The sequence below is a fragment of the Sphaerodactylus townsendi genome, linkage group LG06 (genome assembly GCF_021028975.2).
Source record: "Sphaerodactylus townsendi isolate TG3544 linkage group LG06, MPM_Stown_v2.3, whole genome shotgun sequence".
Classification (NCBI taxonomy): Eukaryota; Metazoa; Chordata; class Lepidosauria; order Squamata; family Sphaerodactylidae; genus Sphaerodactylus; species Sphaerodactylus townsendi.
Window position 1 is genome coordinate 109628860 of NC_059430.1, and position 25505 is coordinate 109654364.

Below are 25505 nucleotides of genomic sequence, written 5' to 3' on the forward strand. Positions count from 1 at the left end.
TGATTCCCCGCTCCTCCACGTGAAGCCTGCTGTGTGACCGTGGACCAGTTCACAGCTTTCTCAGAACTCTCTCAGTCCGCACAAGAGGCAGGCAATGGACACATTGAACATATGGCCATCTGTCAGGAGTGCTTTGATTGTGTGTTCCTGCATTGCAGGGGGTTGGACTTAGCAGACCAGGTGTTCAGGAGCAGCAGCTGCAGAAGGCCGTTGCTTTCACATCCTGCATGTGAGCTCCCAAAGGCACCTGGTGGGCCACTGCGAGTAGCAGAGTGCTGGACTAGATGGACTCTGGTCTGATCCAGCAGGCTAGTTCTTATGTACTTGATGGCCCTTGGGATCTCTTCCAGCTCTATGATTCTATACCCAAATGGGACTTCCAGATGATGGCCTTTCTTATAGGCTTCCCTGTATCACAACAGATGTCCCGTTTGAGGTAATGCAAACTAGCGGAAACGAGGACCCTGTGCCAAATGTCTTAGTTGCATCCGCTTAAGCATCCTAAGTAGGAGATTAATTGAATGTGGAATATTTTTCCCAACATTATAAAGTTTGAGGCCCAGACACGCGTGTTTAACTTATTTATTTACAAAAATGTGAGCACTTGCATACGGACTTTTGAGTGTTAGCATCTCCTTGCCCCCAACTCTCTTCAGGTTTCTCTGTTCGTATCTTTGCTCTGTGTACAACGTTCACGCCAGCATTTTCTCTCAGATTCCATTGGTAGCTTGCTCTTCTCAGCTGTGAGCTTGCCTGAGATATAACAGAAAACTAGTACTTTAAACAATCAGCAAAGAATGAAAGCAACCTAGACGCTGATGTTCCTCACCTAACTTACTGTCTATCGAAGACCACTGATTCAGCATTCATCCCATGGCAATCTGATGAAGTGCTGGTCGAAACAGGGTGCTGAGCTAGAGGCAAAATTGGTCTGATGAAGCATCATTAACATTTATGTTCTTATGTCACATGAAAGAGGAAAAAAAATGTATAGGTGTCTTGTGGTACCTTAATGGGTATATTCTGTCTCACCAAAAGAAAAAAAAGTAGAATTGTGAATGCATCCGCTGCCACTTCCGCCCACTGCCCCAAAAACCAAGCGGTGGCTACCTTACTGGGCCCAGCACCAGCCCTCCCAAGCCCTCTCCCCCCCTCCCAAACATCAAGCCTCCCCCCCCCCCACATCAAGCTCACCCAGTGAGGAAGTGGCAACTGCCTTGCCAGACCCAGAAGTAAGCCCCCTCCCCCTGGCCCAAACACCAAGCCAGGCCTGTCAGCAACAACCCACCCACCCCCAACTCATCACTCTCCTGCTCACAGTCCTTTGGGACTATTTTCTACTGAAGAAGCATGCACTTCCACCTCACCACTACTGACTACACTTGGTTCTTTTTGTGAGACAGAGTACAACAAGCTTTTATTCCTACATAAGCTTTTACAAGTATGAAGCTTATGGAGAGAAAAAATCCCCGCATTAGTCTATAAGGTGCCATAAGATGCACCTTATATTAGTCTATAAGGTGCCATAAGATGCACCTTACATTAGTCTATAAGGTGCCATAAGATGCACTACTGCAACAGCCTGACTTGGAAACCCCCAAAAACTGTAACCAGAGAGGAAAGTAGTCAAGGCGAGAGAAGATCAAAGCATGAATCAGAGTTTGCTAGTGGGGTGAAAAGAACTGAATTGCTGCAGTGTTATAAAGGGAAAAGGTAACACTACCCACCTCAGAATAAACACAGTCTGCTCCAAAGAGTGGACGGCAACAGTGTCAGTGACAACAGGAAGAATAAAAGGAGGGGAGTCCTGGATATACTGAGATGAGACACCTAATAACAAACAGGCAACTGGAGAAGCAGACTGGATTGGAGAGAACTTGGGAGATGGTTTCATCAGATTTTAGGTGGTGCTGGGAGCCATGGGCTTTCTTAGGACAGCCAAGGGTAGTATATAGAGTCAGAAAGGCAGAAGGTCAAGGACTGGCCATTTACAAGGTAGAAAAAGAGGGCTGCCATCTGGTGGAACACTGAATGAGTGATTTACACACAGGTAGAAGAGAATCTGCCAAGGTCAGGGAGAAACAGCAAGATTGGTGTTAAATGGCAGGCAGTGGTCAACTATGGCAAAGCTGGCTGTGTCAGGTGAGGATGGTGTACAGATATAGCCATCAGGAGCTAAACAAAGTATACAACTCTGCAGTCACGTTGACTGCCCATCAGTTACCAGGTTAAATTCAGGTAAAGGTAGGTAGAGTTAACCTTGAGTCAACAACCTGAGCCCGACTTCCATCTGGATTAGAACTAAGGTCGTGAGCAGAGCTTTTGACTGCAGTACTGAAGCTTACCACTCTGTCCTACGGGGTTCCTGGTTAAATTTGAGTTACTGTTTATTACTCACACAGCCCTTCGTTGCCTTGGGACCCTCGTATCTACAGGACAGCACCTCCCATTATGCTCCATCATGACAGGCTAGTCACAGTTCTCCCGGGATTTTCTCAGCCTCGCCTACCTCACCAGGTGTCTCTTGTGGGGAAGGTGACTGTAAGCTGCTGTGAGATTCTTTAAAGAAAAGTGAGGTATAAAAACCAACTCTTCTTCGTCAGCTATTCAGACACATCCTTTCTCTGTTAGTTGGCCCCACTTTGTGGAACAGCCTGCATGAAGAAGCCAAAAAGACCACCTGTCTGTTATTCTAAACTGTGCAAAACAGCATTCTTTCACAGGGCATTTTATGAAAGGAATAAGGCTGAGATATAATGGCATTTCTACAAAGGAAATAAAGCGCTATAATGCAGTGAAGGGCACTTCTATAAGGGAACAGTCCATCCCACATTGTTTTCTACTTGTACTGCTTCTAATTTTTTTATAAAGCGGAGTCCTACAGCATTGGATGTTGGATGTCTTTGGATGTTGGATGTCTCACACCAATTAACTGCATTGTTTTAATTTGTCCAATCCCACTTGGATGTCTCATACCATTTCATCGCATTATCTTAAACTGTCCAGTCCCACTTTGAATGTGAGCGAGAAAGGAGGGCTATAAAGTAAATATATGTGGATAAGGACGGTTTATAAGGAGTGAAAGGGCAGAAGCCAGATTACATAGGTTCATGAAGAAACAAAGAGAGGGAGCTCAGACACTAAACAGCATGTTCTGGGAATCTAGAGAGAATCTGATCTGTATTCGGGCAAGCAGGATGTATTGAGAGATGGCTTTGGGGAAAGGGGAAGAGGGGACAGTGGTATGACTGAATGCTTTAGGAAGAAGAAGAGGAGTTGGATTTATATCCCCCTTTTCTCTCCTGCAAGGAGACTCAAAGGGGCTAACAAACTCCTTTCCCTTCCCCCCCCCTCACAATAAACACCCTGTGAGGTAGGTGGGGCTGAGAGAGCTCAGAAGAACTGTGACTGGCCCAAGGTCACCCAGCTGGCATGTGTTGAAGTGCACAGGCTAATCTGAATTCCCCAGATATGTTTCCACAGCTCAAGCGGCAGAGCGGGGAATCAAACCCGGTTCCTCCAGATTAGAGGACACCTGCTCTTAACCACTATGCTACTGCTGCTCTCTAGGGAAGAATCAGGCAAAGCAGCTGGGGAATGACAGGGGAAATGGCAATCAGGAGGACATAAGATCACAAGGGCATATGGAGGGTCAATATTATGACTGACTGTGTGAGTTGGGAAAAGCAATTAGGAAGTATAAGGCATGCCAAGGGAGGAACAGGATGAGAGCATTCATTTTATCTCTCAAGGAGGCAAACCTTTTGGCTGAGAGTGAAAAGGCAGGAAGTGGTAGGGTAGGCCACAATAAGACTTTGAAGATGAGAAAGAGGCTCTGTGGATTCCTATATAGACTTGGAAGGGATCAAGAATCTGTAGTTCTGTTAGCTAGCGAAATAAAGGCAAAGAGAGGATGGATTTATAGTGGACGAAACCAGTTTTAAACTGATTGAGGTCAGGTCATGAACCAAATGAGCCAGGTGGGGAAATGGTTCATTGGAGAACTGAGTCTAGACCAGGGGTCTGCAACCTGCAGCTCTCCAGATGTTCATGAACTACAATTCCCATCAGCCCCTGTCAGCATGGCCAGTTGGTCTAGAAGGGGAAGGAGGAGTTGCAGGTGACCGGGCTTCCAAGACCACTGACGCAATGAGGCACTGCAGGCCACGGAATGAGTGGGACGACTGGGTAGGGATAGGCTGAGCCATGCTGAAGCAGAGAGAGTGATAAGCCAGAAGGCATCCCATAGCAGAGGAGTCAGAAAGAAAACATAAAGCAAGCTGCTCTTAGTGAATATGATATCTAGGAGGTACAGATTGATGAAGGAGGAAAACAGCTGGGATGGAGGAATTATCATTCTCAGGTGGGAATGTGAACCAACCATCAAGGTCTGATACGAAGACAAAGTGGGGTGGGGAGAAGAGAGGACATAAAGAGAGTTGCAGAGAGCTGCACACAAAGAAATGAACTTGAAAGGAACAGGGTGGGGGAATAGGCAAAAGGCAACCAACAGCACCTCTTGCAGCCTTCAGGGCCAGGGTGGTGGATCCATGAAGACAAGGAAGCCGAGAGAAAGGGCAGAAACAATGTCAGTGACAGAGGGGAAGAGCAAGGTTTGAAGTAGTGGTGGCTAGCAGGAGGCTCTGTGGCAGGAAAAGGAAATAGAGAGTGATAGAGAAACAACGGCACAATAAGAAGTGAACAGGGGAGCGACAACTGGAGGTGCTATTCTGGAGACACAGTCTGTGTGCTAGAAACAAGGCCGAGATAAAGGAAAGAGAAAGGTGGGAAAGGTGACTTGTTGACTAAATGGAGCTTCCACAGATACCTTCAAGTACAAATGCTGTGAACGGATGCCAGGGTATACTTCCCACCTTCCGTGCTTTCCAGACTGGTGGACTAAAGCAACGATCTCCAATTTTCCCAGAAATTTCATCCACAGGCATTTGTGTGCTATCCACTGAACAGGCAGCAGCTAGTCAGAATGAGGAAACAGAATGAGGAACCAAAATGCCTGCCCATGCTGAAAAGCAGTTTCTTCCATCGTTGACTGACTTCACGCACTACATATGAGTATAGAAGTAAGCCTCCCAAAAATGTCAAAAAAGGGCAGCTGTATATAGGCTCATGACCCAGCAGACTCCTGGGTTGAATACCACTGGACTAGATGAATGAGGGTCTAACACAGCAAGGCAATTCTAAAGGGGGGTTCGGTGCTCAGGGTGCCAAATACATCCCACCCCCACTTCCTCTTGATCATACATTGCCCTGTTCCTGCAGTTGCTTGAATAAAGACTCCACGTTACATCCCGTGCTACAGACCTGAGGATCAGAACAATCAAAAGAAAGCCACACATTGTACTTCCAACAAAAAGCTCATTCATTAAAATGTGCAGTTGGGCCAAAGATGAGCCTGGTTTTAGAAGAAGGCAGGCTCAAAATTCTTTAAAAATAAATAAAAATGGCACACACAATACTGTTAAATTGCACATGACCAACTATCATAAGGTTTGAATGCCAGGAACAGCTGGAAGTTAGAAAGAGCACCTGTTACAATTAGCAGCCTCTGCAACTAAAACCTTTCCCAGGAATAATGAATCTTGAAACTCTCTGCCCCTAGTCGGAAACAGAAACTGGTGAACATTCAGAAAAGACCAACTGGAAGGAAATGCACTCTGTTGATGCACCCCAAAGGGAGCATGAATCACATGAAAGTGCCTTCCCTTCCAAATTAGGTTTCTCAAACCCCAGACTGCACCATCTTCACACAGACATCTGTCCTGAGACCTTGGAACAGAGAAACATTATGAACCACAGGAAAAAGGACCAACAACCTCTTTACAAATCAAGGTCACAGAGATAGTTCATGTACTCAGATGCAAGTTGTCATTCTAGGAAAGCTGGCATCAAGGAATTAAGGGAAAGTTTTTGGAACTTGCCAACCATTGGGTGGGGGAAGAGGGGGGAGTATTTTTTCTTGTCTGGTGACCAACTGATGTTGGTCTGGTGACCAACTGGTGACCAACTGGTGACCAGCCAGGCTGGTCTATGCTTGGTGGAAGCTGCCTAGCAGAACTTCACCCTTAAATTTGTACGACGTGTGCCTTCAAAACCAAAAATACAACAAGTACCGAAAGTCCAGAGAAGTCAATCATGACTGAGGAAAGTCCAGAGAAGTCAATCAGGACTGAGGAAAATGCAAGTTGTTTTAGTAAAGAAGCAGCTTCAGGAACAGGAAGAGGAATTGTTGCCAGCTACATTCACCAGCTCATCACCAACCTTTAGAATCCAAGACAAACATTCTAACCCCATTCTAAGCAACAGAACTAAGATGACTGATTCTTGTCTTTATCATAATCTCAAACAAAGAGCAAATTATAAAAGATGTGCAGGCTTCTCAGCCCTGTTGCTCTATGGGTTCTGTTGGACTTAAACCGAGGAGGGCTGGCACAACTTGGCATGGCATGGCATGGCAATTTCAAGTTCACGGAACAAGGAATTATTATTTTTTAAGATGTTACAGCAAAATATTATTATTTTTTAAGATGTTACAGCAAAATATGATTAAACAAAAAGAACCAGGTGGAATGTTTCAAACTGTGCTAAACTAAGCCATGAGGTGTAATGTTTCAGCTTCTGAACTTTATGAAGTCCCAAACTTTTTTTTCTTTTTCTTTTCTTTTTCTTTTTGGAAAGGCAAATGGTCTAACACTACTTAGGTTTAAACATACAAGGATCCTGAGCATGTGTCAGTTCAGCTCAGCTCTGGAATATTCCATGCTCTATCAAGGGAGATGGTTCAGGTGAAGGAGACTTTTTACTCCCAAGAGCCACCACATGGAAGACAGAAGCTGCCGCTCCCAGTCCTGAGGGCTTAGCAGCCTTCTGCTTGTACCACACCCAGCTCCAAAAGGCAAGGGTTTCTCTTCTCGTTCAGAATGCACACAGAAACGTATGCAGCCAGTCCCTCTTGGCCACTCACCCCCTATACAAACACACCAGGGGCGGGCGAGCACTTGGCCGTCCAAGGTTTGGTCTCCCCTAGACTGCGTTTCTAGGGGTGCCGTTATGAGTCACTGCTTTTAGACTGGACATATTTGCTTGATGGTTGCAGAAGCGATGGGAGGAAACACCCACTTCAAAGACCTCATGGATGGCCTTGCGGAAGCAGTGGAAATTGTAGTCTATTAAACCTGCGGGAAGAAAAGGAACAACCACAGATTTCAGTGCAGAGAAGCAGAGCATGATTTCTCGCATTCTGACTCAGCTCATGATTTACTAGGCAATTTCCCATAATTATATCTATGTGGTAAAAAGGGACAGAAAGGTATTTTGTACAGCAGTAGTTACAAGACCCAGAACTGAATACTGGTCAGAGATTCCACAGATTGCTAAGCTCCTTGTAACGTGTACAGCTAACCTCATCAGGCTCAGAGATGCCTTGGAAATACCAAACAGTCACAAAGCGCCCATACTTTCCCCGAAACTCAGGCTGACAATCTAAGTCAGCCATGAACAGTTTACAGCAACAAATGTCAAACCTTAACAGGACGAAAAGGAACACCATGTTAAATGCTGCCACATGCTGCAATCCAACATTCCCGCAAAATTCTCAAGATCCAACTTGGTTTACGTCTGAAATGGAACTGCTTTAATAAAGACAGCTCAGACAGATTCAGTAGAGTTGCAAGTGCCTGTTTTATACGCCGGCAAATCAACCAGAATGCTTTTGGAGTGCTGAAAAAGGACTGTGAATTTGCTGCCGCATATTTAGAGCATGAAAGTCCCCAAAGCTTCCAAAACACATCGAGTCAAGTCAAGGGTGAATCAGAAGGCATTCTGAAGTATTCACGTGAGCAGAACACCACCCCTCATCATCACCTTTCTCGAGGAGAAATCATGTTTCCACCTCTGATGAAGAATTAAAAGGTACCTAAATATGCCGGGTATAATATTCTGGAGCACCTAGGTGAATCACTTCTTTTTAAGAAATGCCTTGCTCTGACTTGTTGCCACTGGTTCATCTGTCCAGTTTTTTCTTCTTCTCACAACTCTGTTGTAACAATATGAGCCTGCCCAGGTTTATACTGTGACTCAGAAACACTGGCTTTCACTACAGCTACACAGACATTGGTTAGAAGGCGAAGAGTACAGCATGAGTTATTCTTTTTTGGCGCTAGCCCGACCTGGTGGAAAGCTCAGTCAAATGAGACCCAGGCCCTAAAAGGCCGGTAAGGTGAAACTATTTCGCCAGACCTATGGTTAGGGACAGCACCAGCATGTTCCATTGCGTCTGGCCTCCCTGTCCCCGCCCATTTGATTTTTCTAGCCCTGGGGTCTGCAACCTGCGGCTCTGGAGCCGCATGCGGTTCTTTCAGCCTTATACTGCAGCTCCACGTGGCCTGCAGGTCAGAGGGTAGCATGGGCATGTCCCTCCAGCCCTCCAGAGCAGCGCTGGAAGGAAAGGTGAGTGGAGGGGCCGAACCGGAGGAGGCTCCTTGCAGAGCCGCCTCTGTGGCTCGGTAGATCTTTGGGGCCATGGAAAACGGGTCCAAACGGCTCTTTGGGTGGTGAAGGTTGCCGACCCCTGTTCTAGCCTTTCCTTTTTCCCTCTTCCTTTCTCATACCCCACCCTGCTTAGGTAGATTTACCTTATAGCGCCATTGAAGTTTTAATAGTACAGGATTTTAAATTGTTTTTTGTAAGCCACCCTGAGCCCACTGTTGGGGAAGGGCAGCATATAAACCAAATAATAAATAACTAAATAAAAAAATAAAGAGTTGGAAGAAGCTGTGACCTGAGGGGGAACCCCCCCCCCCCCCAGCAACCTGCAAATGCCATTTAGCCAATTAACAAAAAGATCTTTTTCCTCACCTTTACGTTCAAAGCTTTCCTCTCGGAGGATGCACACCAAGGCCAGAAACTTGGTCACTTCTTTCAAATACAGAACAGTCGTGTTATTTAGTTTGATAATTGCCATGGACTCCTTGTCGTAAGCGCTTCCGCTGCCGTCCTCTTTTAGCCTACAGCAGTTTGGGGGGGGAGGAGCTGTTCACCACGCATTTCAACTCTGGGATTTCAACGCAGCATTTTTTGTAGTTTGAGTGGTTTGACCACATTAAAGAGTGAAAGTCACTAGATGGGTCAAGGGATTGCCAGTTCACTGAGCAAACTCTGAAGAAGCCACTCAATTACTACAGAGGCACCTTATGAGTAACATTTGGGTAGAAAAGACAATGTTATGACTATGAACTCTAATGAAGACCTCTGGGGAATGCAAAAGCTACACACTGTTATGTGTCACTGGGTTGATCCTAATAAAGGTATTGCATGGATGGTGTTTTGGGCTTCCACTTTTAGATAAACATGGCTGTGAACAAAAGTCTATAAGGCCAGCCTTATAAACTATAAACTATAAGACTATAAACAAAAGACTAAGGCCAGCCAAGCTATGCTATCCAAGGTACCACACAGAACCCCATCACCACCATCCCAAATCATAACATATTTTCAACATAAAAACTTCTGTTCATTGCAAATTGTTATAACACACACACACAATGACATGAAATTGTCATCATCCTTAAGGTGAGCCTATTTTTCATCCAATTGCAGTACAACATCCAGAAGATGGTTTCAGGTGAGCAGCCGTGTTGGTCAGCAGCAGAAGAGAGAATCTGAATCCAGAAGCACCTTAAAGGCCAACAAGATTTCTAGGATATACATTTTTGAGCGTCAAAGTTCCTGACAGGTATCTGATGAAGGGAATTCTGACTCTGGAAATCTCGTTGGTCTTTAAGGTGCTCCTATAATCTAGGTCTTCCAGCACCCAAAAGAGGATCAATTCCTGACAGATGCAGAACACTGACTAAAACTTTTGAATAGCACCAGTCAAATTCTGGCTGATGCAGCTGAAACTGAAGGAACGCAACTTTAATTCTCCAAGTCCCACTGCTCAACCTCATCAGCATTCCATGATTGAAATTTGTATTGCCCACCTTGAGGGTGCTCTGAAAAAGATAGCAGTTTGCATTATGATCTTCTCCTGCATCAAGACTGGTCAGTCACTTCTCCATAGGTGAAGCCCGGGGGGGTTCTGCTATAGCCAACCTTTCTGTGGGTCTCACTCATTCCTGTGAGATCTGAATCCAGCTCCTCATGCTACAGTAGAAGTTGAGTTTGCAATAAAACAGCTCACCTATGAAATACAACTTGACACCATCTGGCCCAGGATTCATTACAACCAAGCCAATAAGTTCACATCACTGTCCCAACCTCTGAAGTGATGAAGGAGCTACAATCTCTGACAGTGCAGGAAACCACAGACTCGTCTTCAAGTGTTTCTGAACCATTCTTAAGTGGTTTTGGAAATATGGTGTTGTCACTCACCCATATATACAAGAAACATCAATGACGACATCAATCATGTCGCAGCAGAGTTCATACGACTGCATGTCCACGGGGGAGCTGTCAGTGGCTATATAAATCTTGCTGACGACATCAAAGAGGAAAGCTTTCTCGATCCCTGAATTCTTTAAAGAAAGGACACCCAGATTCAGTTCTGTGAACATTCAGATCTTACACGTGCAACAGCTCGACAGTAACAACATTCAGAGTAGCCAACAAGATAGAAATGGGGTAATTGTTTCACTCACTGAAAAGAACCAGGTGGGTGCAGAGATTGTCCTTCCATCACTGCCCTGAAGAGGGCAGATTCACATCCTCCTTGCACTGGGCATGTAAAGGTGATGGCATGGTAAAAAAAAACATGAATTTGGGGGGTGGGGGGTTTCCTACAATGTTTTCCAATTTTTTAAATGGAAAAATTAGACATTTTGAACCATATACAGAAGAATCTTATTTTCATTTATTTTAACCTTTAATGGCATATACAGAAGAATCTTATTAAATTTTTTGTAGTTAGATTTTTAATAGACTGGAACATATACTTAAAGACTTGGATCCCCAGGAGTATTTCCATGGGGGAGGGGAGGGAATTCTGCCTGCAAAAGCATGACTTTCCCACTTTCCTGCTCCCCAGATATGCTGCTCATGGAAGGCATTTTGATCTGCAGTGGAAGATGGGGAGGACAAGGTCTCTGAGGGCATAAATCCTGTTACCACAGAAACATTCCTGCAGATCCAAGCCACTGTTTAAAGGTGATTAATTTTTTCCACACTATTCTGTAATATGTATGGTAATATTATTCATGGTTTTCAACTTTATTAGTTTAACGTGATAACCAAGCATGCTGCTTAGTCCTATTATGACTGTATGAGGCTGTTTATGTCCTGGTAATGCACCATTTACTTTACCAGATTTGTATTTTCTATTTTCAACACTATGTTTTTCTACCCCACAAATAACCAAAATTAAGGTACATGTTAAAGTAGCACTATGGCAGATTAATGCTCTTTCCTTTTAATGCTCTTTTCCTTTCATTTATTATTGGATGTTTTTGCAATTTTGCTTGTAGAAAACTACAGTATTTATGGTTTTATATTTAAACAGCTTGCCATATACTACAATGTTATACACTAACTATAACATTTTGTGTTGTTACAGTTGTACAACATGTTTAGGCTTGCTAAGTATTGCATGCATTTCAATCCCTCCCCCTTTTTTTCTAAGTTTGCCCCCGCCCCCGCTTTATACTGACAAGTGCTTTTGTGGATCACTGGTTAGTTAACTCATCCAATCACACACTCGGTCTGACATATCTTGTATCAACACATGAAACTGCCATTCACCGAATTAAACCTTCTGGCCATCTCAGTCCAATATGGAATATTCTGATGGGCAGCAATCTAAGGGCCTGAGGCAGAGAACGTTCTCTCTTTACACAAGCTACTTGGGATCCTTGAACCAAAGATACCAGGAATTTTCTATATCCAGAACATGTGAGCTCTACCACTGGGCAATGGCCTAAACTCTATAAAGATGTCATAAGAATAAAGGGAGCGACTTAGAGCATGTCACCCACAGAATCCTAAATGAAGAGTGGAACAAAGATCTCCATCAGAAGTAATGGGCACCTTTATACTTTTCAGATTTTCTAGCTGGTCAAAAATAAGAGTATAACACCAAAGCAGAAGGCTGAGATTCTAACCAAAAATATATCAGCTATTTAGTACTTGCCATCAAGATGTCCCAACTAATCATACATCATCACTAACAATTTTGGCCATCTTTACTGAATACATGTGTTTCTATTTGAGTTACTATTTCAATTCGGCTGCAACATTTAATAAACCACTGCTTACCGATATAAAGATATTTAGCAGGTTTTCCAGAGTTGGCAACTGGGGTATAAGCTTCTGCACCACCTTACTGAAGGCTTCAAATATTGAATGATCGTAGATGCTAGTCAAATAAAAACTACAAAAGAAAATGTTGCAATTAAATGTTCAAATAGTTCCAACTTGTGCTTGCTGCATTGGTTAAAACAGGAATTACTAAAGCAACAAAGGATGTACTGGCCAATTAGAAACACTAGTGACATATTTAAAGTGAAGCATCAACAGTTATTCTACACCTTCTCATTTTGTTAATAGCTCTCCTTGCCTAACATGTCAAAAATCATGGTTCCCTAAATCTAATAAATTAAAAATAATAAACTCAATCAAGAACAAGCAAAATGGTTCTAGAGTCCATGAAAAGGATTAAAACCATCACTTCCTTGTGGAAAAGTGTGTATAAGCCAATTTGTGCAAAGAACACCGTTATACTGCTCTTGTATTAGAGCTATTAAGTGAAATTATGTATCTTATTATTGAGTTTACACAATATAGGCATGTAATTTTACTTGCAAAATGGATATATAGAATACCAAACACAGCAACTTATAAATGTAGCAAATCTATGTTTGCCAAACATATCAAATCAATACTCTCATAATCCAAAACAATTATAGTTCAATCATAACAATCTGACATCGGCATAGAATTCAAAAGTGAACAGGGACAAGAATACGTCTCCAATACATAGGACTACAATAAACATGAAGAAAAACAGATTTCCGGAAGATTAAAGCTGTTTTGAGCCCTAAAGTGTCTTCTTCAGTATATGTATTTCTTCTATATTTTCTACTTTGAGGGAGCTTCCAATCCTTCTACGGAGTAAATCAAATCATTGTGTTAATTCCTAAGTTAGATTCTCCAGTCTATAAACATATAGGGCAAGTTAAAGAACCCAGAGTGTAAATAAGAGAACCCCCAGTAAACATCATCTCTTCTTACCACAAGGAATTTTCACCTCGGCATCAATATACTCACTGACCTTAGGTGAACACTGTCTCAGCCTCCCTACTTTCCCAGCTACAATATGGAAATAATTCTTAGTTTTAATCTAATTCTTTTAATGTCTGTTACTATGTGACCCAAACTCCTTTAGTATGTGCAGCATTAAACACTTAAATAATATTCTGATCTGCCCTTGAACAGCAACAGAATTATTGCTGCAGTCAAGGGTTGAATGACCAAACAGTGTTTTCTGGTAAATAGGGATGACCATTGGGTTTGGTTGTTCTCCATAAGGACCACGGGGACTTCTGTTACACTGGAGGGCTGCAAAGGCCACTAGCAAGTTAAGCTGGGCCTAACACTGCAAAGCAGCAGTGTTGGGAGCAGGGGCGTATCTGCAAGAGGGACATGGGCAGTCAACTGACCCCAAGCACCACCCATTAGATCACAAATTGTCCCACACACACACACCCCACCCGTGGAGAGGCGCTCCCCGCCAGGCACTTGTTGGCCTGGCCCCACCAGGCGGCCCAGTACTGCCGCCACCCTTCTCCGCTGGCTGAGGTAAGTGGGGGGCAGGGGGGGTGGTTGAGGAGGTGTTGCCCCAGGCACCATTTTCTGCCGGTACGCCTCTGTTGGGGAGGCAGTGCTGTTTCACCACTTGAACCCAGCCTGTGGCACTACAGGGGGACATGTCCAGCATCCCTTCTCAGTGCACTCACTGGAGCCCAGCTGAGCAAGCCTCCCAACCACTTTCACCAAGGGCCCACTTGGCTCAGGCCAATGGCAGTGCAAATGCTAAAGCTTCAAAAATGCTATTCCATTCATTACTTAAAACTTTAAAATTTGGTAATTGTATTGACTCGGGCAGTTAATCAACTATGAATTGCTACAAACGCATATTTTCCTCCAGGCCAGGGATCCTGGAGCATTTTTTGGCTTCCTCTGGGCATAAAGCAGGGGTCACTGTGTGTGAGGGGGAAGGAAGAAGTTCTATTAATCAGACCTGGGACTGAGAAGCCTCACTGGACCAACCTTGGAGTTCTCAAGATGGCCCCAAGCATTACCAAAGCAATCATCACCAAATCAACCACCAAATCAAGAGAGGAATGAAAGCAGGAACGGTGCAAAAATAATACAATTTTTTTACCAAGAATGGTTAGCTGTTCTACACCAACTTCTAGGCACAGAACTGATGCAGTCAAGCACAGCTTTACACAACAGCCAACCAGCTATCCTGAAGGGCCAACAAACAGGGCTTTGAGGCCAGTGTCTCAACCTGACATTGCCTCCTGGCACCGGTGTTGAGATTTAACATTTCTGGATGTGGCGGTTCCCTTCAGTCATCATGTCTAGCAGCTATTCATAGATTACCACCATTGTTTTATAGACTGAAACTCACAATAAATTTTAATGACACTCTTGACAGAACTGTTCAGAAAGGAAAAGCTCTGTGAACAATATCACTGAGTATAGAATGTACTAGTTATACACTATTTTCTACTGACACACTATAACTTTATGTACTGTGTCTGTATTCTGTACCGTATCTGATATTCTATGCTTGTCCAGATTTCTTTAATTCTGCCCCTAGTACTTTGCTTATTAGATGTCTCATCATACTGCCTACATCAACTGATAATGTGTAATCCACTTTAAATCTCAGTGGGAAAGGCAAATTACAAATACAATAACTAAAATTAACAAGTCTTAGAAAGTTTGGCTCAGTTTTCGGTCTCAAATCAAGCACAAGAAGCAAGGCGGAAAGAAACCACATGCAATGAACTGCAGCAAAGAAAAAAGTTCCACTTACCTAAGATGAAGTTTTTCTAGTCCAGCATCACCAAGGTCATCATTAGCTCTCTGATGAATATCTCTTTGAGTTTCTATTTTATGGTCATCTGACAAGCCATCTACTTTATGAATAAAAACCTCAAAGTTCATGTCTGGGTTGATTTTGTATGCTTTTGAGACCGTAATGTGGAGTCTAGTTAAAGCTTCCATATAGTCATCCTGTTAACAAGATTTAACATGCAACTTACTGCCTTTGCGTGATCAAAAAGCGGCTATACTATTATACAGAAAAGATCATCAAGACCTATAATTTGCATGACATGAGTAAACATGAGAAATCATACAAATTAAGCGACCCCATGTACAATTTAGACCCAAATATTTGCCTTCCAGAGCTCGTTTAAATACCCATTAAAAGCTATACAAAAGTTAGGTTCAGACATCACACAAAACGTGGGATCTAAAACATGGTTTTAAGTTGGTTTAGTTTTAGTTATGGTTGTGCTCGATGTATGATACCCTGATCTTGCTGCCCCTACCAAATGAATCTCTGTGGGATTTGCCATGACAATTTCTACATTTTTCCAATCACTAGGTTTACTCCAAACTATTTGAAGAAACTGAAATCCACATTGAGGATTTGGGTAATAGTTTGCTTTACTACAAAAAAAAAGATGACACCTGCATATATCTGTGTTCGACTTTAACATCTATAGGTTGCCATGAAATAAAACACGGCATAAAGACTGCTGAAATAGTGCTACCCACAGCCCACTCTAATCCTTGCAAACATCAACAGATTCTCGATGTGAACTCTTTCATTCATAACGACCTGTGCGTCGATAACGTAGATAAGGGCTCCAGTTCCTCTGAAGATCATCTCGTAATCAAATGTTGGGTCAAAAAAATCCATTTGCCCAGGAAAATCCCATATTTGGAAGTTCACAAAGGAGCTGTTCGAAATATCATCCTTATAGATCTTGTTGGTACTCTCCAAAAACAAGGTTTCGTTAGGAGACATTTTGTGAAACACCACCTGAGGGCAAAACAGAGCACACACAATTGGCTGAGGTTTGATTGGGGGATTATACTTTCTGAGCCAAGTTTCAGGGAACTGTAACCTTGGAGGATCACTCATCCCAGAGAGCGCTTCCTCCTTGGGAGGGCAGGCAAGGATCTGAATGGGCACAACGGACCCATCAAATAAGACAACAGGAGCACCAGACTTTCCCCTACTGAGGGTAGAACCCAGGCAGGGTAATGCCGGACTTTACTCCATGCCTTCTGGTAAGAAAGATAATAAAGATGTTAGGCTTTGCCCTGCTGATGTGAGCACAAGGGATAAGAAGGAACTTGCCAGCACCTGCTTCCATCCTGTGCACAATGGGTGGACTACAGCTGACCAAGGTGGGCACTGCCCTATGTTGTACTGATGGGTAGACTACAGGTAACCAAGACAGAAACTGCCCTATGGTGTACCGATAGATGGATTACAGCTGACCAAGATGGGCACTTTCTTACAGTGTACCAATGGTTAGACTCCAGCTAGCCAAGACAGGAACTGTCCTATGGTGTACTGATGGGTGGACTACAGCTGACCAAGGTGGGCACTGCCCTATAATGTCCCAGCCAGCCGTCTGAAGCCAAGCAGCACCGTTTCAGTTCAGCAGGCCAATAAAGAGGAACAAGGGCCCGCTGTCACCCTAGGCACAGTGCAGCCCTCTTCCTCCACCCGGGTAAAGTGGGGTTCGGTCCCAGTGGCGGTTCGGCCCCAGGACCAGTAGAGCTGCATCGGATTAAGGCATCGCGGCCGACATAAAGGCATACCGGGGGGGGGGGGGACAGCCCGGATCCTTCTCGCCTCCGCCCACCCCCGTTTGGACCCGCCAGGGCCGCCGCGCCCACCTTCTGGATGGACGACTTCCCACTACGCCGCAGCCCCATGAGCAAAATGCGCGGCTGCTTGGAAGCGTCGCCACCCGGGCCCAGCCCGCAGCCGCCGCCACCGCCAGGCCCGCCGCCGCCACCGCCACCGCCGCCCAGTTCGGCCGCCTCGTCATCGTCCTCCTCGTCGTCGTCCTCCGCGCCGTAGCCGAAATCTTTGGGGAACGAGTCCGCCGCGCCGAAGCTGCCCCCGGGCAAGACCGCTTCCTCAGCTCCGCTCGCCGCCCCGAACTGCAGCGCCGCCATGCCCAGCTCGACCCAGCCCCGGCGCCCACCGGCCTACACCGCGCCGTGATTGGGCCCGCTTCTCGTGACCGGAAGGGGCGGGGCCGCCTCGCGGAAGAGGCTGGCGGCTCTCTAGCAACGGGGTCTGCCGCTCTCAAGGCGTCCTCGGCCCTTGGAAGAGGGCTCCACGCACGAGACCCCGCAAACGGACTGCCGCTCTAGGCTTTCTTCTAGTCTTGACTGTCCTGTTCCTCCATGGGCTCCTCCACCCTGGCAAGGCGGGACCTCAAGAGGGCTCCCCCCCAAGCACCCCATTGCTGAAAGCCCCGGTCCTGACCAGTCGCTTTTTCTCTCCCCTTCCCCCATCCACCCTCGTTTGTAATGAGTCCCGTGAAAATTCTTAAGTTTGTGCAACGGTAAATACTTCTTTCTGTGCTATCCTTCCGAAGATGGCAAGCAAGCAATTATTTACACACAATAAGAGGAAGATCTGCCTGTTCGCAGGTAACCTGAGAATGATGTCCTCCATTATTTGAACAAAATCTTGGGACTTGTCTTCCTCATTGAGAACAATCATCTGGACGTACTCCACGTTGGCTACTCCTTTCTTGACAAGGTCCAGAATCCTCCCTGGTGTTGCTATCACTAGGTGCACTGTATCATCAAGCCTCATGATGTCGTCAGGCAGGTTGGTTCCTCCAGCGCACACAATAAGGGTAGCAGTTAGACTGTGAATTCACAAAGTCTACAATGTATGCACTTACGGAGCTGTATCTCAGTAATGCCCCTTGCCCCCTTGGTGCTATGCCATGGGCTGTATCTCAGTAATGCCCCAATGCACCTTCAAGTATTATCTCATAAGCAAATTCATTAAGTGCTAGTAACACTTCTACAATTGCTTCCTTAATTCCAGAGGGTTAGCTATTAAAATCAAGTTGGACTTCATTTGTTTCTGCAAAGCTTTGCAGAAACAAATGAAGTCCAACTTGATTTTTGTAAGAACAATCTGATATGTGACTTATTCACCAACACTGAAAATGCCATGCACTCATGAGCCTCCAAAGATTTGTCAAGGCCAGAACATATCCAGATTCCAGAAGCTGGTCACTCATGTTGGGTTTTCAAGATTACCAATATCTAATTCTGTGGAGATCAGGGAATCATGTACATATTACTGTATGAGACATACTTGAAGGTGCATTGGGGCATTACTGAGATACAGCCCATGGCATAGTGCCAAGGGGACAAGGGGTGACGCACTGGGTGCGTGCCAGTGCGGGGGCGTGGCAGGGGTACAGGGCGCACGCATGTGTATAGAGAACTGTGATTGGTTCTGAGAAAGCTGAGTTACTCAGGAAGTTGATTTATTGTTCTGTGGACATACACTGCCACTGCCCATGGCTTTGCTTTCCTTCTCCAGTGGCTTTCACCTCGTGTTGCTTTTGCCTGGAATCCCCAGAGAGCCTCTTACTGCCTTCTGGAAACTGTGGGACACCATGGGTTTCCCTGGCAAATTCCAGAGAGCTAACGAGGTCCTGCTGGAGCTAAGGAGAGGTGCTTGTCAGAGTTTGTTTCAGCAGCATCCCAAATGCAGTGTTATTTGCTCTTTTCAAATGGGATTCCTTGGAAAAACAGCAGAAATGGAGCCTGGCGTTAAAAATGTGAGGCACCACTTACAGGAAGCACCTACAGCATGGCCTACAACAGCAGTTCCCAATCTGGGGTAATATTGGATGTTAAAATCTCCCCACCCCCAATTATGTGCAATCAGTGAGCCAAATGGAGGTTTGCCAATGCAGTATTTGTTTCCACGTATCAACTACTCTTGAGGGCTTGAGTCAGAAAATATAATTCTGTTTACTACACTTAAAGGAACAGACACTGTGAAAGGATTTCATTCCAGAGGGTTTGTTGCCACCTAGAAAAAGCTTCTGGGATGCCAGGAAAGATAACTCACCCTGAAGCAGAACAATCCTTGAGTGTTATAAAATCTGAAACCAGACTGTTGTTTAGGCCTCTCAGATTAGGTAATGATTAGGAAGACACCATCTATCGTCTATACTATTTCAGGTTAACTAATAGGTTGTTGAGTTTGGGGAGGGTATATTATTTATTTATTGTGTAATGATGTAATTGTGGATTTATGCTGCTGTGTGAATTGTAACTGGAATACTGTTATGCTATATCACTGTTATTATTATTGCTTTTGTGATCTTATTATAAAATGTTATATTGTTAATTTGTACTTACTATGTTACTCTTATGAAATTTTATATTAATGTTGATGATGATGCTATTTTAGTTGATTAGCTGTGATTAGCTGTTAACCTGATGGTACTATTGTTTATGCTGAATTGCTGGTTTTGTATTCCTATATCATTGTTTTCTTACAATGTTGTTCACCGCCCTGAGCCCTCTGGGGGAGGGCGGTACAGTGGTACCTCAAAAATCGGCAATAATCCGTCCGGAGATTATTGGTGATTTCCAAAAACGGTGTATTTCGAGGGACGCCGTTTGCACATGCGCGAACGCCATTAGCGCACGCGCAATGGCATTTGCGTACCCTTGGTGGCCGCTGAAAATAGAGGCGATAATTGAAGGCGTCGATTTTCGAGGTACCACTGTATACAAATTAAATATATCATTCTTTTTGAATGTGAGAAATGAAGACTACAAAAATGAATGAATAATGCTGCAGCAGCAGGGATGCTGAACTCTAACTAAAGTATGCACACTCCTTTTTGTATTCCTGTGAGCTGCTTTGGGAATCAATTCGATGAGATGGAAATTATAATAAGACACAAGGCTGAAGTTGTCCTAGTCACGTGGAAGGTAAAGGAAGATGCATGACGGAAGTCAGGATTATCTGACAACCTTCAGTACCAGTTTTCCTAAGTGCTCCTTGGCACGAGACTCAATTAATTCAATGCTCCATCACATCTCTCTTCTCCAGCCTATGCTATTTAAGAACAGAAGAGCAATTATTATGAATTCTACTCCTATAGTACTTGTGTTTCAAAGCACCTTCCCATCAGCAGGATAATTACTACTATGTTTCCACGAAAATAAGACAGTGTCTTATATTAATTTTTGCTCTTGTTTACCACAGAATACTACAACTACGACAACAATACTAGATATGTGTGCTTTTATTTTTGTAACATGCAAAGAACCTTATTCTCCCCGTTTCTCTTCCTGTGGTGGTTCATACTGCGCCAGCTGCAAAGAAAGAAGGGGGGGGAGTCATCTTACAAAAGTGAGCAACACCCCTCCCCCCAAAAAATATGCTTTTCTACAAGAAACCACACCACTTTTTATTCCACTGTCTCCCTGACCAGGGGCTCCCTGCAGTCCCAAACTTAAAACACGGTTGCAAAGGAGGCCAGAGTCTGCTCTGTTCAACTACAGCCCTGCTCAACTACAGCCCTGCTCAACTACAGCAATCAGCACCTTAAAAGTAGAATAGAATTCTTGGTTTATTTATAGCAGGCGTAGAATAATAACTGCATCGTCTGAACTGGCCAGATCCTCACAAGGAACAGATTATATGTTCCCAGGGGTAATATTTTCCCTCCTGACCTCCCCCCATCCCCATCAAGTGAGATATTTCCATAAGCGAAGGAGCAAGGGGAAGGGGAGAGGAAAGCAGAGGCACTTTCACCCAGACCTGCACAGTCCAAAAGGCAGATAACATTCTTGATTGGATAACTCTCATTCTGAGGCAGAAAGCATGCGAAGCACCTCTCAGCAAACAGCACGGCAGGAACCGAGCTAGCTTTAGCGAGGGTCATGACAGCCAGGCGCACACCTGCCTCCACAGTCAAAGGAAAGCGGGGGGGGGGGGTGTACCTTGGCCTTCAGCCGCTTGTTCTCTTCCAGCACCGCTTCGTACTTCTCTTTCGCCTCAGCCACCTCCAGCCGCAGGGCCTCCACTTCGGGGTTCTCCGGCGCCGCCGCCGCCCCCAAGTGATGCTTCAGGAAACTGGCGGCCAAAGTTAAGGGGCCTCGACGGCCACGAGGAACCCGGGCGCGGTCCGTAAGGGGAGGAACGGGCGGGTGGGGGAGAGGCGCGGGCAGGCGGGCAAAGGATACTCGAGGGCGCAGTTGGGCTTCTCGGGCTCTTCGTACAGGGCGACCAAGACTAGGAAAGAAGCGGCAGTGAACGAGGGGGGCCGGCCGAGGCGCCGCCGCGGCTCCGCCTCCCGCCCCGCCCAGGTCGTCCCCGCCTCGCCTACCTTTGGTGAGCGAGTCCATCACCCCGGACTTTTCCAAGTAGCGCCGGAACTGCTCCCGCTTGGAGTCGGCGGCCTGCGGGGAAAGCAGACGCGGGAGAGTTGGAGGAGGCCGGCCGCCGCCGCTCGCAGCCCCAGCCCCGTCCCCGGCGGCCGGCCCCGTCCCGAACACGAGCCACACACCTTGCTGTTCGCCATCGGCGCTTCCCTATCGACTGCCTCCGCTGCGCCTGCGCCGGAAAGGAGGCCGCGCCCTCGGGGGCTTTTGGGAAGGCGACGCGGCGTCCCCTCGTTGCCACGGAGACCGCACGGAAAGGGCGGGGCTCGCGCGCCCTCGCAGGAGCAGATCGGCGAGAGGCGCGCGCCGGAAGGGCGGTCCCCGTCAGCCTTCGCCCGGCCGCGCCTCAGACGCAGAGGTCCGGAGCGGCGCTCCTGCCGCCGGCTGAATCGTGGCGCGGCCTCCGCTGCTCTGTGAGGCGGGTCGATGGGCTTGACGGGCCGCCTCCCTTCAGGCCGGCGAGGGGCGCGTCAGAGGCGGCCGCCTCGGCTCCCTGCAGCGCCACCTCGTTGTTGTTGGAGCTGCTGCTGTTGTGAGGCCGCAGCCCCCTCGAGGGCGACCCAGGCCCGCCGCGCTCATGGCGGCCCTCCGCGTGACAAAGCGGCGCCGGCCCCGTTTGGTTTTCCAGGAGCCAGCTGGGAGTGGGAGGCGAGAGTCTCGGTGGTGCCCCCGCTGTGCCGGCGCGTCGCAGCATCTCGAGCCCGTTCCTCAGGGCGTCGCCGGCGTAGGCTTGGCCCACCTCGTCTCTCCTCCTGTAGATCCCCTTTCGCGCTCTTTTGAAAACCAAGTGCAGAAGCTCCAGGAGGTTGAGGCATAAAGAAACGACTGCTATGGACTGCATGAAGACGAGGAAGACGGTCTTTTCCGTCGGCCTTGAGACGAAGCAGTCGACAGCGTTTGGGCAAGGAGCGCTTCGACATTTGTACAGAGGGTCCAGTTGGAAGCCATACAAAATATACTGGCCAATCATAAAGCCAGTTTCCAGGGCAGATCTAATAAAAATGTGGATCACATAAGTGTAGAGCAGCGAGCCCCGGAGGGGGGCCTTGTTAAGCTTCCTTTGCTCCAGTTGTCGGATTTCCCGCTCAAGCTTTTTACGATCTTCGGTCATTTCAAATTCGGCTGCCTCCAGTACAGCTTTCATCTGCGCTTTTCTCTTCTGCCGTTCTTTTTCTAACGTTCTTAATCGGTACAAGGCATGACCCATGTAGGCCAAGGAAGGTGAGGAGACAAAGATGACTTGTAGAACCCAGTATCTTATGAGAGAGATGGGGAAGGCGTGGTCATAACACATATTCCTGCAGCCAGGTTGCTGCGTGTTGCAGATGAATTCGGACTGCTCATCGTTCCAGACATCTTCAGCTGCCACGCCAAGAACAAGCATCCGGAATATAAAGAGGATGGTTAGCCAGACTTTGCCAATGGTAGTGGAGTGCATGTGGACTTCTTCTAAAATTCCTCCCAGGAAACTCCAGTCTCCCATGGCTACTTTGCCATTCTAGCCACATTGGGGTCAAGGAAGGGAATAAAAGAAATGGTTATGTGTGTAAATAAACTATCTGTGGCACAGGAAGAAGAACATTCAGAACAATGTGTCTATCTCAGAATAACTCTGCTGACTAGCAGCCTCATACAGTTGTTGCATTCAAACACAAAGTTAAGTTTTTAAAATATTGTCCCAACCTTTTAAAGCCTGTGGGCATATGGAAATCTGATGTGGCATGGTGGTCACAGCAAGAAAATCGCTGCCACAGGAAGTATAGCCAGCCGCAAACTGATTGCCAGAGCTTAACTTCAGTACCACAGTGTAAAAGCATGCAAAGCCTTTATTGGCATATTAAAAAATTACTCACAGTCTAAAATATATAATTATATATAAAATCAGACTCGCACTGATGCTTAATGGTTGCATACCCGTATTTAGTTCCGAAGCATTAATTACATCAAAGATAAATTTGGCTACCATTTCACAGAAAGCTTCATTTGAATTGTTTAAAAGAAAGTAAAATTTTTGGTCATCCAATAACCCCTCACACTTTGACAACACTTGATGCCAATATTTACTTCTTATAGAGGCCTTTTGGGAGCAATAAAAAAGAATGCACTAAAATTTCTATTTGGCCTCCTTCACATGAGCAAGTTCTCTCAACCATTGGTGTACAACAGTGTAGATCCTTGTGCTGTAGTGGCAGCTGCTGCCCGAGCAACATTTTAAAAAATCAGCACACTAATCAGAAGTCTTGCCAGGTGAAAGCACTACCTGGCCCCACCTACTTCATAAAAACACTTGGTGGGCAACCAAAAAGGTGTTGATGGGCACCATGTTGGGTGCTCCTGTGCTATGCCTTCTGCTCTTCAATCTCACTTCCCTCCTGTCGGGCCACATGTGCTGAAGTCACTGCTGAGGGGAGGAAGGACTTCTGTACAATGCTAATGGATGGGTGAGAGCTGAATCATGCATAGTACTTCTTCCTTAACTCCCTGCATAACTTTCTGCTGAAAATAAAAGTGCTCTCTCCAGCTGTACCAGAAGCTGAGATCAGCAGTATTGGGAGGAGAGAGATTTGTCCCACTTGAATGGTCCTTGTGAAAGCAGTGGTTTACTTTTCCCCATTTCTGTATGAACGGAAGTAAAGAGCTCCTCTGGGGCGGAGGGGGGGGGGGTACCACAAAGATGTACACCATCCCTTGACGTTGAGGCCAGCATTATATCCAGGGGGTCATGTTTTTGCCCCTTCTATGTTCCTGATCCAAATCACGTCTTAAGTACCAGCCAGTACTTCTGAATGAGTTTTGTGGGAGAAAGTAACCTGGCTGGAGCAAAGTTTACACCATCACTACACTACTTACCAACTATCCCCATATTATCATCATCTTGAAAGTTTGAGGGAAGAGAGTGAGTCTGGCTGCTTACATAGTGAATGTGTGGTGGATGTGTAATTTGAACCAGGAGCCCTCTAGTTCACAGTTAATCTCTTGTTACATTGGCTGCTTCCTGAGTCTCCGCAGGATAAAGTAAAAATATTTTTGTTTAAAAAAAACCTAGCCGTTTCCTGTAGCTGGCCTTTTATTTAATAACATCCAGAATCTGGAGCAAAAAGCATATCTGCATATGAGAAGACTGTAGCAGGTCTATAAGAGTAGCCCTGCTGGACCAGATTAATGGCCTATCTAGAAGAAGAGTTTGGATTTATACCCCACCTTTCTCTCCTGTAAGGCGACTCATGGTGGTTTACAAGCTCCTTTCCCTCCCTCACCCCATAACAGACACCTTGTGAAGTAGGTGGGGCCAAGAGAGTTCCAAAGAACTGTGACTAGCCCAAGGTCACCCAGCAGGAATGTAGGAGTGTTGGAAATGAATCTGGTTCACCAGATAAGCCTCTGGCACTCAGGTGGAGGAGTGGGGAATTAAACCCAGTTCTCCAGATTAAAATCCACCTGCTCTTAACCACTACACCACCCTGGCTCACCATGCTATCTAGTCCAACATCCGCCTTCCAGAAATGGTCAACAAGTCAGATAGCCCAGAGAAGCCTGTAGGGCAGGGACTGCCAAAAGGCCTCCCCTGCTGACTTTTCTCCAGTGTGTGATAATTTTCTCTCAACCTAACTGTCTTAGCTAATACCCAGTAACAGACCAATCCTCCATCAGTCTGGCCAACCCTTTTTAAAGTCCATTTAGACCAGCAACCATTACCATGTCTCATGGCAGTGAGTTCTTCAGGACAAATACCCATGGCATAAAGCAATAATTTCTGTGTCTTGAATCTGCTGCCAGTCAGTTTCCCAGGTTGAGTCCAAATAGTAGAGTTTTACAAAATTATGCCTCATAGCAACCTAACCACCCAGCCTAGCCCGATCTCATCAAAGTTATGTTGTAACCCACTCAGAGCCCTGCGGAGATAGGGCAGGATATAAATCAAAGTTTGGAAGCCAAGCAGGTTTGGCCATAGGTAGTACATTTTGATAAGAGACCACCAAGGAAGCCCAGGGTTGCTGTGCAGAGAAAGG

The 25505-nt window shown here is 45.8% G+C and overlaps 3 protein-coding genes across 4 annotated transcripts; all 3 read right to left on the reverse strand.

Annotated features, from left to right (window-relative positions):
* Window positions 1–568: 568 nt before the first annotated feature.
* Window positions 569–17303, reverse strand: RRAGC (Ras related GTP binding C). Its single transcript, XM_048501963.1, has 8 exons — window positions 16942–17303; window positions 15869–16072; window positions 15056–15255; window positions 12265–12379; window positions 10390–10532; window positions 8875–9023; window positions 4829–7193; window positions 569–753 (listed from the first exon to the last, which is right to left on the reverse strand). The coding sequence occupies exons 1-7, from the start codon at window positions 17224–17226 to the stop codon at window positions 7042–7044; spliced, it is 1248 nt and encodes a 415-aa protein (XP_048357920.1). The 5' UTR covers window positions 17227–17303; the 3' UTR covers window positions 569–753; window positions 4829–7041.
* A 3033-nt stretch (window positions 17304–20336) lies between these two features.
* On the reverse strand, window positions 20337–21769 carry LOC125435675 (MYC binding protein). The gene is made up of 5 exons (XM_048501970.1): window positions 21621–21769; window positions 21441–21513; window positions 21298–21346; window positions 21055–21187; window positions 20337–20424 (listed from the first exon to the last, which is right to left on the reverse strand). Exons 1-5 carry the CDS (start codon window positions 21633–21635, stop codon window positions 20380–20382), a joined length of 315 nt encoding a protein of 104 aa, XP_048357927.1. The 5' UTR covers window positions 21636–21769; the 3' UTR covers window positions 20337–20379.
* A 72-nt stretch (window positions 21770–21841) lies between these two features.
* On the reverse strand, window positions 21842–24474 carry GJA9 (gap junction protein alpha 9). Of its 2 annotated transcripts, none has more exons than XM_048501965.1 (2): window positions 24410–24474; window positions 21842–22993 (listed from the first exon to the last, which is right to left on the reverse strand). In XM_048501965.1, exon 2 carries the CDS (start codon window positions 22976–22978, stop codon window positions 21842–21844), a length of 1137 nt encoding a protein of 378 aa, XP_048357922.1. In that variant the 5' UTR covers window positions 22979–22993; window positions 24410–24474. The 2 variants fall into 2 exon arrangements, with proteins under 2 accessions (XP_048357922.1, XP_048357921.1); XM_048501964.1 differs by having other exon boundaries at window positions 24346–24468.
* Between the last annotated feature and the right edge of the window lie 1031 nt (window positions 24475–25505).

Coding starts and splice junctions, on each gene's coding strand:
- LOC125435675 (XM_048501970.1), bottom strand. Junction 21,347..21,440: donor GATGGACTCGCTCACCAAAG/GTAGGCGAGGCG, acceptor CTTCTTTCCTAG/TCTTGGTCGCCCTGTACGAA. Junction 20,425..21,054: donor ACAAGCGGCTGAAGGCCAAG/GTACACCCCCCC, acceptor CTTTCTTTGCAG/CTGGCGCAGTATGAACCACC.
- RRAGC (XM_048501963.1), bottom strand. CDS start 17,226: ATGGCGGCGCTGCAGTTCGGGGCGGCGAGCGGAGCTGAGGAAGCGGTC. Junction 12,380..15,055: donor CTAGAAAAACTTCATCTTAG/GTAAGTGGAACT, acceptor TTTCTTTTGTAG/TTTTTATTTGACTAGCATCT. Junction 7,194..8,874: donor GGAAAGCTTTGAACGTAAAG/GTGAGGAAAAAG, acceptor TTCTTCCCGCAG/GTTTAATAGACTACAATTTC.
- GJA9 (XM_048501965.1), bottom strand. CDS start 22,978: ATGGGAGACTGGAGTTTCCTGGGAGGAATTTTAGAAGAAGTCCACATG.